We start from the raw sequence: 15,379 nt of genomic DNA, 5'->3' as shown, positions 1-15,379 counted from the left end.
AGACCACAAAATACTTGCAGCAAATCCTCAAAAAAAAAGAAAAGAAAAAGCAAGACACATATAAATGAAAATTAAAACAAATGACTCACTTTGCATAACTTGATTTTTTTTTTACAAGGCAAAACTCAGTAGGAAAAGTAATTGCATTGCAATTGGCAAGCTGATAATTAAGGCCACAAAACATGCTTTTTAAAACGAACAATGAGATTTCAGCAAAAAAGGCTAATTTAATATATTGTGCACCCTCATATCTGATGAGGACATGTTTGTTATTAAGTGGGAAATCGTACGTCTAAAATGGGGAAAGAAAAAAAATCAATGTGGCTTCATACTGTGCTTGAACATACACACCTCCCTCTCCTCTATATAAACTTTGTGAGTTAGGGCCAACACAAGCAACTTTCAATTTCAATACTTCTTTGGTTGCTTCGGAACTAGGATTGGCTACATCGAATAAAATCAACAGCAGTAAATAAATGGCATGCTTCAATTATGGATTGGGGAAAAAAAGGAACTCAGCAGGTAGGTTGTTCCAAATATCCATGAGAACTAGCCACAGTTTTTAGGTGGATTAAGGCTTCATGTACACAAGCAGCTCCTAAACTCGAGTTGAGGAGATTTTGGCATTTTTTTGCCAAAGCTCCTAAATGCAACTGCATAAAAGCCTATGTGTCCGTGTACACATAGGCTTTTAACAGAGTTTAGGTGCTGCCGCGTTTAGGCAAGGTTAAACCTCCCTCTCCTGAACGTGGAGGAATGATGTTCAGGATAGGATCGTTTTGACCGCCGACCGTGGGAAATGCAAAACGCGGCAAAATCACAGTACAGCGGCTGCCGTGTTTTGCGTTTTCCCGAAGCCAGCGGTCAGGGTAGACTCGTGTACATGGAGCCTTAAGCTGTTCCACATGCTTTTCACAATATGGTTCAGAGGGGACAAAACCATTTCTTCCAGCACCCCTTGTTTTATCCATGAAGATAGTTCTTCATTACTTTGGCTGTTAAGCCGGCCAAAGACGGTTCGAATCTCGGCCTCTTCAGTAGGAACTGGCCAAGATTCAAACCACGTATGGGCAGGCTTGAATGTTCCCACCTTGATTGATCGGTACGATCAGCCTGATGGATTTTTACATGTGATCATCGCTAGCGGCTGTTATTACCGCTAGCAATAATCACTGTCTTCTCCCAGTGGGGATGGCTTCCCCTGCCAGGAAAAGACACTGGCTCAGCGGGAGGGATTCCGCTGTCAATACGGTCTGTGTTGATTAGAGAAATCAAGCAAATTTCTTTCTTGCAACCCGTGGCTTGCCTTAGTTGGAGGTCTTTGTCCTGCTGCATATACAGTCATAGCCAAAAATATAAGCACCCCTGCATTTCTGTCAGATAATGCACCACTTCGCCCAGAAAATTGTTGCAAGTACAAATGTTTTGGAATTCTCATGTTTATTACTTTTGTCTGTGCTGATCTGACACAAAAAAGTGGAGAAACAAAAAGCCAAATCTGACATTCCACACAAAACAACAAAAATGGACTGGATTGGATTGGCATCTTCTGAAAATTGCTAGAAATAACTGCATTCCAAGTTTGTGATGCTCCTGTAATTTGTAATTAAACTCACCTGTATCGATTAACAGGTGCTGACAATATAGAAATCCCACCAGCAACCAGTTAAAATGGTGAAAAATTTACTCAACCTTTCTGTGTCCTTGTGAACCACATGGAGCATTGAGAAGAGAAAAAGCAGCAAAGAATTGTCTGAGGATTTGAGAACAAAAATTGTAGAAAAAGCATAGACAATCTCAAGGTTACAATTCCATCTCCAGAGATCTTACTGTTACTGTTCCCACTGTGCACAACATTGTCAAGCAGTTTACAGCCCATGGCACTGTAGCTAATCTCCCTGGATGTGGATGAAAGAGAAAAATCGATCAAAGATTGCAAGAAAGGATTGTTTGAATGGTGGCTAAATAACCTCGATCAACTTCCAGACTCAGCTCTCACTATACGTCGCCATCTGAATGAAAAAGGACACTATGGTAGGAGACCCAGGAGGACCCCACTGCTCACGCAAACATAAAAAAGGCAGATTGGAGTGTGCCAAAACTTATCTGAGGAAGCCAAACTGCTTTTGGGAGAATGTGTTGTGGACAGACGAAACAAAATTACAGCTTTTTGGTAAAGCTCATCATTCTACTTTTTTCACAAAAAGCAATGAGGCCTTTAAAGAAAAGAATACCGTCCCTACAGTCAAACATGGTGGAGGTTCACTGATGTTTTAGGGTTGTTTTGCTGCTTCAGGCACTGGATATCTTGACCGTGTGCATAGCATTATGAAATGTGAAGACTACCAAATAATTCTGGGGTGCAATGTAGAGCCCAGTGTCAAAGTTGGGTCTCAGTCAGAGGTCATGGGTCTTACAGCAGGACAATGACCCAAAAAGCACCCCCAAATTGTTTCAGACAAAGCACTGGAGAGTACTGAACTGGCCAGCAATGAGTGCAGATCTCAATCTGATAAAGCACCTGTGGAGAGATCTCAAAACTGCAGTTGGGAAAAGGAACCCTTCCAATCTAAGAGACCTGGAGCAGTTGGTGAAAGAAGAGAGTGGTCCAAAATTCCAGTAGAGAGGTGTAAAACTCATTGCTGGTTACAGGAAGCGATTGATTTCAATTATTTTTTTTCCAAGGGGTGTGCTATCAAATATTAAATTGAGGGAGCCAATACTTTTGTCCAGTCCATGTTTCGGGGTTTGCGTGGAATGTGTCAGATTTGGATTTTTGTTTCTCCACTTTTTTTGGCATACCAAATACAAACAAAAGAAATAAACATGAGAATACAGGGGTGCCAATATTTTTGGTCAAGCCTGTATAATCTGGGAATCAGATGTCCCTCCCCTGATGCAATTTTCAAGAGGAGACTATCAATTCTGAACAAATTCCCTACTCCATGTGTAGTAATGTAGCCCCAAACCTGCAAGGAACCTCCATCATGCTTCACTGTTGCCTGCTCATGATTTTACCCCTCTCCAGACCTTTTGCAAATAAATTGCTCCCGGTTACAGTCAAATATCTCAAATTTGGACTCGTCAGCCAAAAGCATTGCCTGACATTTTTCTGCACACTCGTTTGTGTGTTTTTGTACATAGGCGACTCATTTGGCCTTGTTTCCAGGTCGGAGGTTTGGCTTATTTTTTAATTGCAAGTCTTTCAAGAGGACCACTCCTGACCAGACTTCTCTGTAGATGGGTGTACAGGGAGGGCTCATGGTTTCTGCCAAGATCAAACTGATGGTGGTACTTGAAGTCTTCAGATTGCAAAGGGAAGTCACCATGTGTCTTTCATCAGCTGCACTAAGTTTCCTTCACCAGCCACTACATTTTCAGTTCTTAACGTTGTCTTTTTTTGTGCTTCTGCAAAAGATCTTGGACGTTACATCTGAAAACGTTTTTGACCCTGTGTCTTGTTGCTGAGCAGTTTTTCCATTATGTAAGATTTTTTACACTGAACAAACTTCAACTTGTTATTAAAGGAAGGATTTTGCTCATCCAGTTTCATTCCTCCTACACAGATGATTCAGTTTGAAGTAATGATTGTATTTTAACCTACATGTTATCCTACCAATCATTAGCACCCATTGGGTATAATTGTTTAAACATGTACTGGATCGTATGCCTTCAAAATCTTTAACGATGTTATTATTATTTACAAAGTATACACATAGTCCAAATCCAACAAGGACCAGGAGCCACTTATTAAAGCAGAGAATTGTTTTTATTCCAGTATTATCTTCTTACATGACCCAATGAACCATTAAGTCTGAAAGACAGTTTCTGATTTCACTTTAACAAAAACTCCAGCACATTCTTGGGCTGTTGCACAACAACCAATGGCTCCTCTAAGCAACTAAGCAGGCATTTGAAATTCAAGGCAATTGAAGATTATATACAGGGTTGGGCTATAAAAAGATGGCAAAAGACCTTTAGCTTACAAGTTTCACTTTCTGTAATGCTGTCAGAAATGGCAGTTAAGGGGAACAGTGGAAGGCCTCATGTACACTGACGTTTAAGAGCAGTTGAGCATTTTTTTCTGAAGCCCCTGAACTCTCCTTTATGTTATCCTATGTGTCCATATACACATAGTCGTACAGAGGAGTTTGCAGGCAGCAGAGTTTACTGGCGTTTCTCGCAAAGCACAAAAACTGTGCGCAGGACAATAGTTTACTGGCATTTAAACACGTTTAAATGCGCCTAAGCTCTAGGCCTGTTTAGCACTTCAGCATTTATTAATGTTAAGAAAAAAATTACAATTCTAGCCAATGAAATAAACTCCCAAACACCTCATGCTGCTAAACTCTGCTAAATTCACCTTAACTGGTTTGAAAAAAATGCAGATTAGGTGAGTTCGAGATGAACCAGTGTACATGAAGCTGAAGTTATTGCAAGGCAAGTTAAGATCTAGAAACCTAAGAAAACTTTCAGAGAGAACTGCTTAAAATGGAGTTCCACTCACGCAGTCAAAAAATAAAAGTCAGCAGCTACAAAAACTGTAGCTGCTGACTTTTAAAAAAAACAGCCACTTACCTGTCCCTTGGTCCCGTGGTGTGTCCTCCGCAGCCCGTTTCTCCGGCCATCCTGTATTCCAGAAGGCCGGCATCTTTAGTGTGGGCAACCGGCTGTGACTGCTTGCGGCTTCACATCCGGGTACCCATTGCGCATGCGTGAGTAGCACTGCACTTCGTGAATGGTCCTGTAGTCTTCTGGGATCTGTCACGTGTCCCAAAAGACTACAGCTAGGGAGGAAGGGAGGACACCTTCCGCTTCCGATCACCTAGGCGATCGGAACGGAAGTGGGAGCAGGTACCTGTCAAATTCGGGTACCCCCGCCCCCCCAAAGGTGTTTGGAAACAAGTACTGTAAGCTGTTGTGATAAATCTTTACCTCTGTGGCCACAATTACCAACGGTTTGTCTGGAGAAAAAAAAAGGAGCAGCATTTGATAAGAAAAACAAACATACTAAATGTTGACTATGGGAATGGATCTATTGTGGTTTATGGGAAGCGCAGAAGCTAGCAAGCATAGGAAACATTGCATTTGTAGAAGGAGAAATTGGTTCCACAAAATCTCTGCAAATGTTTGATGCCAATGTAAAATAGCCACAGCAATGAAAAGAGAATGGCTTCCACAACAAAGCCATGATTGTAAATGTACCTCAATCACCACCATGAGTTACTTGAAGGAAGGTTTGGAATGGCTTTCACAGTTCCCTGATGTAAACATTGTTTAAAATCTGATCATCTTAAACATGCTGTGCAAGCAAAAGTGAGCAAAAATCAGAAGTTATGAGAGACCAAATAGAAGAAATAAGCCGTGCTACAGATCGATAACCGAATGTTTTATTAAGCAATGGATATGAACACAGCTATATGTTATGTATAGGCCCATGCGCACTGCTGCTTAAAAAAAATTACATTTGTGTCTATGATCTTGCATATGGACCGTATTTAGCAATGCATGCATGTAAACGTTTGTGCAAATGGTTACATAGGCTAGTGTCCCTAAATGTCCGCCTGCATCCTAGCAACCAAGGATGCTAGGGGACAGCACCGGAGTACATTTGGCTATACGTATGTAATGTTAGAATAAACATTACATGCATTCAGTGTACAAACATGATTTTACGGAAGATCTTGCTGCCCACAAGATCTAATACAATCCCATATACCGATGTTCATGAGCCCTTAAAGTGGAATTTCAGCCTAATACTACCTATGTGAAAAATAAAAAATGCTGCTGTGCTTATGAAATATGCCTGTACATAAAATGTAACCGTACTGTGCAACAGTCCTAACTGTGAATTAATATACACAAAATCAAATTAAATACCATATAGACCGCATAAATGATATAAATAATACAAATTAATATCCAGAGTTATAGTATTAAACAACACACATCTATAAACTGGTTTAGGGTTCATGTACACGGGACGTTTGGAAAACTCTTCTGAATGATGGAAACTGAATGCTGGAAAACGTAGGTTAAAAAACGGCAGTTTATCCGCGTGTTTATCTGCATTTGCGTTTAGAAGCGTTTTTAAAAGATAACCTCAGGAGACCTTCCCAAATGCCCAGAATGCACTGAAAAATAGTAAAAAATTAACTATTTCAGACGTTTTGAGAGGAATAGAGAGAGCAGAAGTAGAGAGAGCAGTATGTGTTGAAGTTACCTGTCTTTTCTGGTTGTATTCACTATGGATCCCATCATGAGCATAATGCGGCACATTCTACCACTTTTTCCTTCACGCGTAACCTGGAACTGACTGCACTGGTGTACTAGATCCATTTGAATACATTGAAAACACTTTGCATGCATTTCCGATGATGAAAAAAAGCTCTGGACAGCATCTGGACATGAAACAGTTAAAAAAAACGCTCCTAAACGCAAACGCTTATAAACGCGGTTAACCGCATTTACAAGCGTTTGGAAAATCCAATAAAATCTACTCCTGAACGCAAGTTTGGTGCGTTAAAAAAAACGACTGTAAATGCAACTGCCTGTAAATGACTATGTGTACATGGACACATAGGAAAACATTATGGAGAGTTCAGGGGCTGCTGAAAAAAAAATGCAGAACAGCTCCTGAATGTCAGTTTAGGAGCTGCAGTCTACATGAGCCCTTAGAGTGCAATCCCAATATGTGAAATTAAAGTGCAATCGTGCTAGATTCTTGATTGTGAAGTCCGTATTAAAGTGACAGGTGCTCCGCCGTGCTCAGACTGGTACCCCACATGGATGTACATCCCATGACCACCTATCTCTAGAATGGTCACTAGCGCTTTTGTTGGGACTATCCCAAAATGCCAGGTTTTGATAGTGACCGCTGTTCCTTCTTGTGTGTTCCACATCGTTGCTGATGGTAACTGATGTGCATTCACCAGGTTAATTTGTAAACATTAACCAGTGATCCTTTTTTTTTAAAGCTAGTGTAATACTAGCACTACTCCTTTTCCTCCACAGGCAATGCTGTAGGTTGTCAGCATAAAAATAAAACAAAAACCGGACATTCCATAGTATAAAATTGTAAATCTTTAATATTGGAGATAAATAATTAAAATGCCACTCACAAAATAAGTGCCTATTACTTGGCACTGAGTGTATTCAGCTAGCACTTTTATGTCCGATTCTTTTTTTATTTTTAAGCCGACAACCTACACTGGATTATTAATATTTACAACCTAACCTGGTGAATACACATCGGTTACCATCAGAAACGGTGTGGAACACACAAGAAGGAACAGCGTTCACTATCAAAACCTGGCATTTTGGGATAGTCCCAACAAAAGCACTAGTGACCATCCTAGAGATAGGTGGTCATGGGATGACGGTGGGTGTACATCCATGTGGGGCACCAGTCTGAGCACGGTGGAGCACCTGTCACTTTAATACAGAGTTCACAATCAGGAATCTAGTACGATTGCACTTTAATTTCACATAGTGGGATTGCACCCTAAACCAGTTTATAGATGTGTGTTGTTTAATACTATAACTCTAGATATTAATTTGTATTGTTTATATAATTTATGTGCGGTCTATATGGCATCTAACACGACCTATGCTTAAAAATGTTCCCTCCACCCTCTTACTACTATGTGTAAAAAAAGAGGCGTATACTTGCCTAATTTTAATTCACTCCGGTTTCAGGATTCTGTGCCTGTGAGCAGCAGCTGAAGGGGGGAGGAGCGAGTGCTCTACAACGGATTGGGAATTCCTGGAGATGTGACTTCACTCGTGGGTTCCCATTTCTCAGCCACTGTCCATGCTCTCTCCTCTCCCCTGCAGCTGCCACTCTCTGACACAAGTGAGCCAAAGGAGCTGGAGATGTATTTTTTACCCAGCTTAGGCAGGATAGGTGGCGGGGGGTGGTCTCTTTATGTTCCATATTACAGCAATATGCGTGATCTCAAGCAATATCACAAGATTAGACTCCATACATATTCTCTCATATATATATATATATATTATATTTAACCGTATGCTCCTGCCCCTGCCATATCTGAATTATGTGGACCTTGACTATATTGTTGGCTTCATAAGTACAGGTGTACAACCTAATTGTCTGCTGTTCTATGTGCTGGAAGACACTTCGCATGGCATGATCACACAGGTCTTAATGTGATGAGTGTAATGAGCAGAGAGCACCAGGCGCAGAACGACTATAATAATCCCTAAGGGATCATGAACTGAAACAACTCCATTCAATGTGCTGCTTTTCAATCAACACAGCTTGAGGTGCTTCTCACTGTAGAACACATGCGGGGTAAAAAAAAAACTGATGTCTTCCCACCCCCCACCCTGCATATGCTTGGTATGTGATACACACCTGTGTGGACCAAAATTGATGTTCTACCATAGACATATCTTCAATTTACAGAGGCAACAATGTTTAAAGGGTAACTGTAATTTTACTCAAAACCTTTCATCCAACAATCTACCTACCGTATCAAATACTGTATGTAAACTGAATTACAGACCTCAAGAAGCAGGAAAAAAAATAAAAAAATTTTTTTTTACTGATGTGGCCTAGGACTGAACAGTGTTTAAAGTGCTTCTTAAAGCAGAGCTCCACCCAAAAGGGAAAGTTATGCTTTAAGGACTGCTCCCCCGCTCCCCATTAAGGATTGACACTTTTGGGGAGCGGGTACACGAATTTGACAGGTACCCGCTCCCACTTCCGGTCCAATTGCCTAGGCGACCGGAAGCGGAAGGTGTCCTCCCTCCCTTCCTGTAGTCTTTTGGGACACGTGACAGGTCCCAGAAGACTACAGGACCATTCGCGAAGCGCAGCTCTACTTGCGCATGCGCAGTGGATACCCGGCTGTGAAGCCGCAAGCTGTCACAGCCGGGTGCCCACACTGAAGATGCTGGCCTCCTGGAATACAGGACGGCTGGTGAAAAGATCTGCGGGGGCCACACCACGGGACCAAGGGACAGGTAAGTGGCTGTTTTTTAAAAGTCAGCAGCTACAGTTTTTGTAGGTCAGTTTTTGATAGGTCGAGTGGAACTCCACTTTAAGGGTAGAAGTCTTTTACCTTAATGCATTCATTGTATTGCTCCCTCACCACCCTGTATACTTACCTGAGTCCTATCTCAACCCAGCACTGTGTGTATCTGCAGAGGCTCTCCCCTCTCTTTGCCCACAGAGGCAGCAGCGCAAGCCATTGGCTCCTGCTGCTGTCAATCAAATATTGTGACCCGAGAGCAGAGGACAGGGTTAAGCCGCCCTGTGTGCTTCAATAGACGCACACCCCACAGATCAGAATGAAGCCTGCAGGTGTGCCACCATAGGAAGCAGCTTCCTCTGGAGTGTGCACAGAGAAGAGGAGAAGCCAAAGTGCCAGCGGGGGACCCCAGATGAGGTCATCTGGGGCCACTCCATGCAATACCATTGCACAGAGCAGGCAAGGACATGTTTGTTATTTAAGAAAAAAAAATTATAAAACTTTTACAACCACTTTAAATCCTGCAGCACTGAAAGGAGACATGTGTGCTGGGTCTAACCATTAGGATATGATGAGCAGTTCTGCACTTTAACCAAGGATGGTGAAGCAGGGGGTATATGTTTGTATTTATCCCTTAACCCCTAGATTAAACAAATATTTAATGGGCAAGTTCAGCTTTTCACAAAAGAAAACATCTTGGCCACCTGTCTACAGCCTACTGCACATAGTGGCTGTATTGTTCCATACAATGCAGTGGTCCATACACCCCCAATAGGCCAACAGCCCTGGGGTGAATATTCATCATAATCTATGTAATGGAAAGCACTCATTGGCCAGAGCAGCCATGTGACCAATGAGAAGCTTCTTCCGGTAAATTGTCCCAGAAGAAAGCAACGTTTTTCAATGAGCATCAACTATACACTCTGCATCAGATCAAATGCTATAGTACAAACCATTAAAATTATCAGATTTGTCATATGCAAAAGTAATTACATTTACCTACATAAATAAGAATCCGATGTTCCAGATTAGGTGCCAATGATTAGAAAACCCTTTATTTTACCTACAACATCTAGGGTCAGGTGTGTTTCTTGCTCTTGGCATGCTCTTGGTATCAACTCTCTAAAGCGAAGTTTACTCATACAGCTAAAATTGCCATAATTCTTGATTGTTTTTAAGAGGTAGTTAACTGGAACAGTGGTATTACAAAGGTTTATATTAGTGTTACTGGAACAATATTAGAGGACCGATCTTCCAATATGGACATATGTTCAGCCAACAACTGTCAAACGGGGGATTTCTCCTCATTCTGGGGAAATTTCCACTTACATTTTGTTCCAAATAAAATGCACATATGAGGCGAATGAATATGGCATATGCTAGCAATAACAAAGCAAAGATGTTTTCCAAGAATCACCTGATACTACTGCAAGCCCTACAGCCTCAGCACTTGCATATGGGATGAAGCTTGCCAACTTGAAAGTGGCAACTATTTATTAATATGGAGAAGGCTGCAATGCTGTAATCACCACTACAAAGCAATCTGAGTCTTCATTGTGGTCGGCAAACAACTATAATTTTTAGAAACTGGTAAAAAAAATGATTGCAATACCTTAAGGGCATCTCCAGAAACCTAATTTATTGTTTATGTAAAGGACTGCACTAACTGGTCATGCACAGCTTTCATATTGCACTTTGAGCTATTGAGCTTGATAAACAAAAGCTGCCAAAGAAAAACTAGAAAAAAGCAAAAAGGAGCTGAGAGCTCCACCTACTGGCTGCCTGTGAAAATACAAAATAGTCATAATTACGATTTCATACATATGAAAAAATATTTTTTTAATTAATAACCATCATAAACAACAGAAACATTTCAAAAATCACTGCACAACTACGGTGACCACAAGTGACAGTGTATACAGTTATTATACAAAAGACCCTATTCCTGCACAATCCAGTCTTTCTGCTGAGATGCCAAACAGCCAGTATTTTTTAAAATAACAAAAAACTTTACAACCAAAAAATCTATTCAGATTCTTGGGCCTGCTTGTGAAGGCATCGAGAGATCCATTAAAATCTAACATGCAAATTCCGGCAAGGGAAATAAAATGATCAGTCTTTTGCTACCCAGAATGCCACCGTCTTGCTGGTAACCCTGAAGCGCCAGACACAATGATGTATTACAACTGTATCTGTCGCATAAAACTGTGACAGTTTGATTCATTTTAAAATAATAACATTGCCTACTTTGGCATATCAATTGAGCAGATATTCTCATATTACTGGAGCGAAACAAAATCCGCCAAGGAACTATATTCCTTCACATTTCAAACATTGCAAATAACAATTAAAATCACGCTGCTTTTTCAGATGTTAATTAACTAACTTGATCGATGGGAGGTTATAATATTTTTTTTTTCTTCAATTATGTATAGGCTGAGGATTTGTTCATATAAAAAGAGACATATTTCTAAAACATCGGGTTTTAAAGGCCGATTACAACGATAATGCAGCACTGTAACACAAGCCTTTTTCATGTTGTACCTTCTGCTGATTAGACTGTGAGCTCAAGGAGAGCTTTGATAACAATCTGATTGGATGATGTGTTCACAGTCAAGTGATCATAAGTCTCAGGAGCCAGTATGTTCCAGGGTACGAGGATTTATTTTTATAGACTTCACATAAGACAGTAAACTAGGTTAGGTTCGCAAGGGAAAGAAGGCAATTATGAACTTTCATAGAGCAATATTGTGACAAGGAACTGCATCGGCTGAAGCTCAACACACATATACAGTATGTACACATAAAAGCAGCATTTTCTAACAGTTTTTAGACCAATGATGCAGAAAGCATAATCAACCCAAGAAGAAAAAAAACAAAAAAACAAAAACAAACCTCCACACTGTTTAGGGGGATTCGAGTGCCTTTGATAAATTCTGATGTGCCTCCATGCAACAAACGTCGGTGCAGACAACATATTCATGTACTTGTTATAAACAAGCACTAGTTCCCCACCAGGTCTGATCCCCTTGTGATTGACAGCACGCAGTGGGAGGATCTTTAGCCAATAGATAGTCAACTATTAGCAATGCTTGAATCAGAAGGAAGCAGCGCACAGAGTCCAAAATAATGCCACCCTTGGTGGGAGATTACAATCAATTATTGAAAGTGTGAGAATGTACAGGTTGAACCAAGCCAACATGCTCTGGGGGAACAGCCTACCCCTTCTTCAGGGCTGTTGGTCCTGAAAACAGAAATGGAAGGACTCCGCGATAGTACCAGACTTCTTTGTGATGGCAAATGCCGGCTTGAAAAATGCAAGCCAGCAAATGCAAAATGCACTAGCCGGGATTTGCCATGACAAAGAATTCTGGTACTATCACAGAGTTAATCCATCTCCATTAGCATGTACCCAAGGCTCTGCGGAAAGGTGAGGCAATTCCCCAGAAACGTGTTGGCTTAACCTGTATGTTCTCACACTTTCAAATTATGTAACCTCCCACCAAGAATGTAATTATTTTGGACACCGGGTGCTCCTTTCTTCTCATTCAAGCATTGGTTCTACTGAAGCAACAACTCTGTCATATCAGTGAGGTAGTAGCCCAAACCCTTAAGGGAGACCAGCACCACCACTTACCGGCAGAACCACCTAACAACTATCAGTAACCATTTTCAGAAGAGGAGATTAAGGGGGGATATGATCAACATGTATAAATCCATCAGTGGTTCATATAGTGAACTCGGTGTAGAGTTATTCACCCTGAGGTCATCACAGGACAAGGGGGCTCTCTTTACATCTGGAGGAAAATAAATTTGATCTCCAAACACGGAAAGGTTTCTTCACAGTGAGAGCTGTGAAAATGTGGAATAGACTCCCTCAAGAGTTGGTTCTGGCCAGTTCAGTGGATTGCTTCAAAAAAGGCCTGGATTCTTTCTTAGATACACAGAATATAAGTGGATACTAACATTTATAGGTAAAGTTGATCCAAGGAATATCTGATTGCCTCTCGAGGGATCAGGAAGGAATTTCTTTCCATGCAGGAGCAAATTGGATCATGCTTTGCTGGGGTTTTTTTGCCTTCCTCTGGATCAACTGTGGGTATAGGATTATAACTTTTTTTTTTTTAATGGTTGAACTGGATGGACTGTCTTTTTTCAGCCAGACTAACTATGTAACTATGAACCAGTCCAGCCTCTAACTCTAATTTGTCAGCTATAGAACCCACCCACTGCCTGCTGTCAATCACATGGAATGAGTGGAAACTAGTGGCTCAGCTTCCCCTTCAGGCACTACCCACAGCAGCGTCACTGGTTGCTAGGAGATGGTTAGCTGTGAAGCCAACAGCACCCTTAACAACAGGTAGGGCAGGAGAGGAGGAAGTGGTGGCAAATATCTGATACACTGTGCAAGAAGCAGGCATTAACCTGAGATCACCTCCCAGTTTGTTACCTAGGAGCTGGAGGTAATTATTTTGAAATTGGTGCATTAATAACAAAGTTTGTAAAAGTGGTATGCAGCAGTAAAGTTATTGAAACAGGGGGTGTGGTTATTGTAATCTAGCGCGGGCCATTTTAAAGTGTCATACTGAATTCCCCTGACTGTTATAAAAGAAACCCTGATTTTTAGAAATGTGTTTTAGGTAGCTCACAGCTAGTATCAATGATGTGGTAATGGCCATTCAAGATAGGGGAAAGATTGCCTCAACCCCATTCACACTTATGCAGCCTCCTTTCAAATTGAGAGTTTTTCCTGCTTTTATATCTCGAAATTACAGGAGTTGACACCTGGATGCTCTTCCTGCTACTTCCTATCTGCATCTGCTTCATTCAAGTAACAATCTGCACAGTGTTTTGAATCCCTTATTGCCAAAAGTGAATGCAGTTATCAGAACACAATTTTTCTAATGACAGTGGTCCTTTAAGGTCTTCTTTAGCCTGCTTCTTTACAGATAGATTACAGATGCTCTTCAAAGGAGAAGTAGATTTAGGTGACGCAGCAACAGGGGAACTGTATAAAAAAAACAGCCGATAAAACTGCAGACCAGCATCAGAAAAAGTCCTTGGTGATCTGTCATTTCTTTGTAACAAACCTTTGTTAGAGAGAACTTGAACCAATATTAACCTGATAGCTGGATGTTTTGTCGACATATATCCAATCCAACAACCTTCTTCACAACCCTCCAAAAACACATTTGCAAATTTGCTGAGTCATATTTGGTGTGCAAGCTTCTAGGTATCGAATATGCACTTCTGTTTCACATTAATAAGATGCTATAGGCCAACAAAAAACCCCATGGGCAATAAACTGATATCAGCTATCCTTTACAAAGAAAAGAGTACAAAATAAAATCATACATACAATTGGATATCACCACATGCCCTGTTGCAACTAATGTTTGGATAGATAACTCATCTTGCATATATCTTAAGAATAAGTGGGGATAAAGCAAAGAAAAAAAACACATTATCCATCGTCTTGGTCAGACGAATTTTACCTGGTCTTGAAGAGACATCACAGGGTTATTTTTAGTTGTGTTGATGTGAAGTACATGGTATTTGTTTTTCGCACACAGGTCATACGCAATATTTGTGAAGGAAGTGCTGGCAGTCTTAGGAACTCTGTTGTAAATAATCAAAATGTCATCATCCTCATCAAGAATTATTTCTTGCCGGGAGCCATCCATGGAGTGGCGCTGTTCAATTTCCCGTACTTCATGGCGGGCAATTGCCCTTTCTGAAAAAGAAAGGAAAAGCATTTAAAAAAAAAAGACAAAGCTGGAACTTACATAATTTATATTAGATGGAACAAGATCAATGTACACAATGCAACAATTCCATGAATTTCACCTTTCAATGAAATGGATTCAGTAAAATGAAAATGGATTCAGAACCCTGAAAGTCATCACTGAACCAACAGTTTTCGGGCTTCCATTTTGATTGCAAATGTAAGATTTCTTAAAGGATGCACACGCTTGAGCTATATTTCCAGATATCGGGACCATGTGACTTGCTCTCCAATCATGGGACTGCATTAGTTTCTTAGTGATTGGCCACTAAGGCCATTAGTACTATCACATAGGAGTGAGGAAAGACTCTTTGCTCTTGAGGGCTTGACAGAGAGGCAGGCAGGGCAAAGGAAGGTCAAAATAGGTTGTTGGTGGGACCACAAGCATCTGCTGCTTTACCCACCATAAACAAAACACTGGTTACGTAAAGGTCACCATTCAGTATTGCTTGGGAACAATGTTATCCAAACTATGTATGCCAGGCAAACTCCATAGATCTAAAAAACCCCATTAATCCTTAACGTAAAAGTTACATATTACCATATATCTCAGAGGAACAGTGAGGGAAAATACATTTTTGGATTACTGATCTCCCCC

The 15,379-nt window shown here is 40.9% G+C and overlaps 1 protein-coding gene across 1 annotated transcript in view; it reads right to left on the bottom strand.

The window, feature by feature from the left end:
- Positions 1 to 15,379, bottom strand: part of HS2ST1 (heparan sulfate 2-O-sulfotransferase 1) — a 283,515-nt gene that overhangs the window by 72,912 nt on the left and 195,224 nt on the right. Inside the window, exon 2 of the mRNA XM_089668902.1 lies at positions 14,492 to 14,730. Coding sequence (XP_089525028.1) covers positions 14,492 to 14,730 — 239 coding nt within the window. The remainder of the gene's footprint in view (positions 1 to 14,491; positions 14,731 to 15,379) is intronic.

Source organism: Staurois parvus, unplaced genomic scaffold, assembly GCF_062004578.1.
Source record: "Staurois parvus isolate SC_StPar_1 unplaced genomic scaffold, SC_StPar_1.0 ptg000066l, whole genome shotgun sequence".
NCBI classification, from domain to species: domain Eukaryota; kingdom Metazoa; phylum Chordata; class Amphibia; order Anura; family Ranidae; genus Staurois; species Staurois parvus.
Note: the sequence above shows the minus strand (reverse complement) of the source record. Positions and strands in the feature narration are given on the sequence as shown.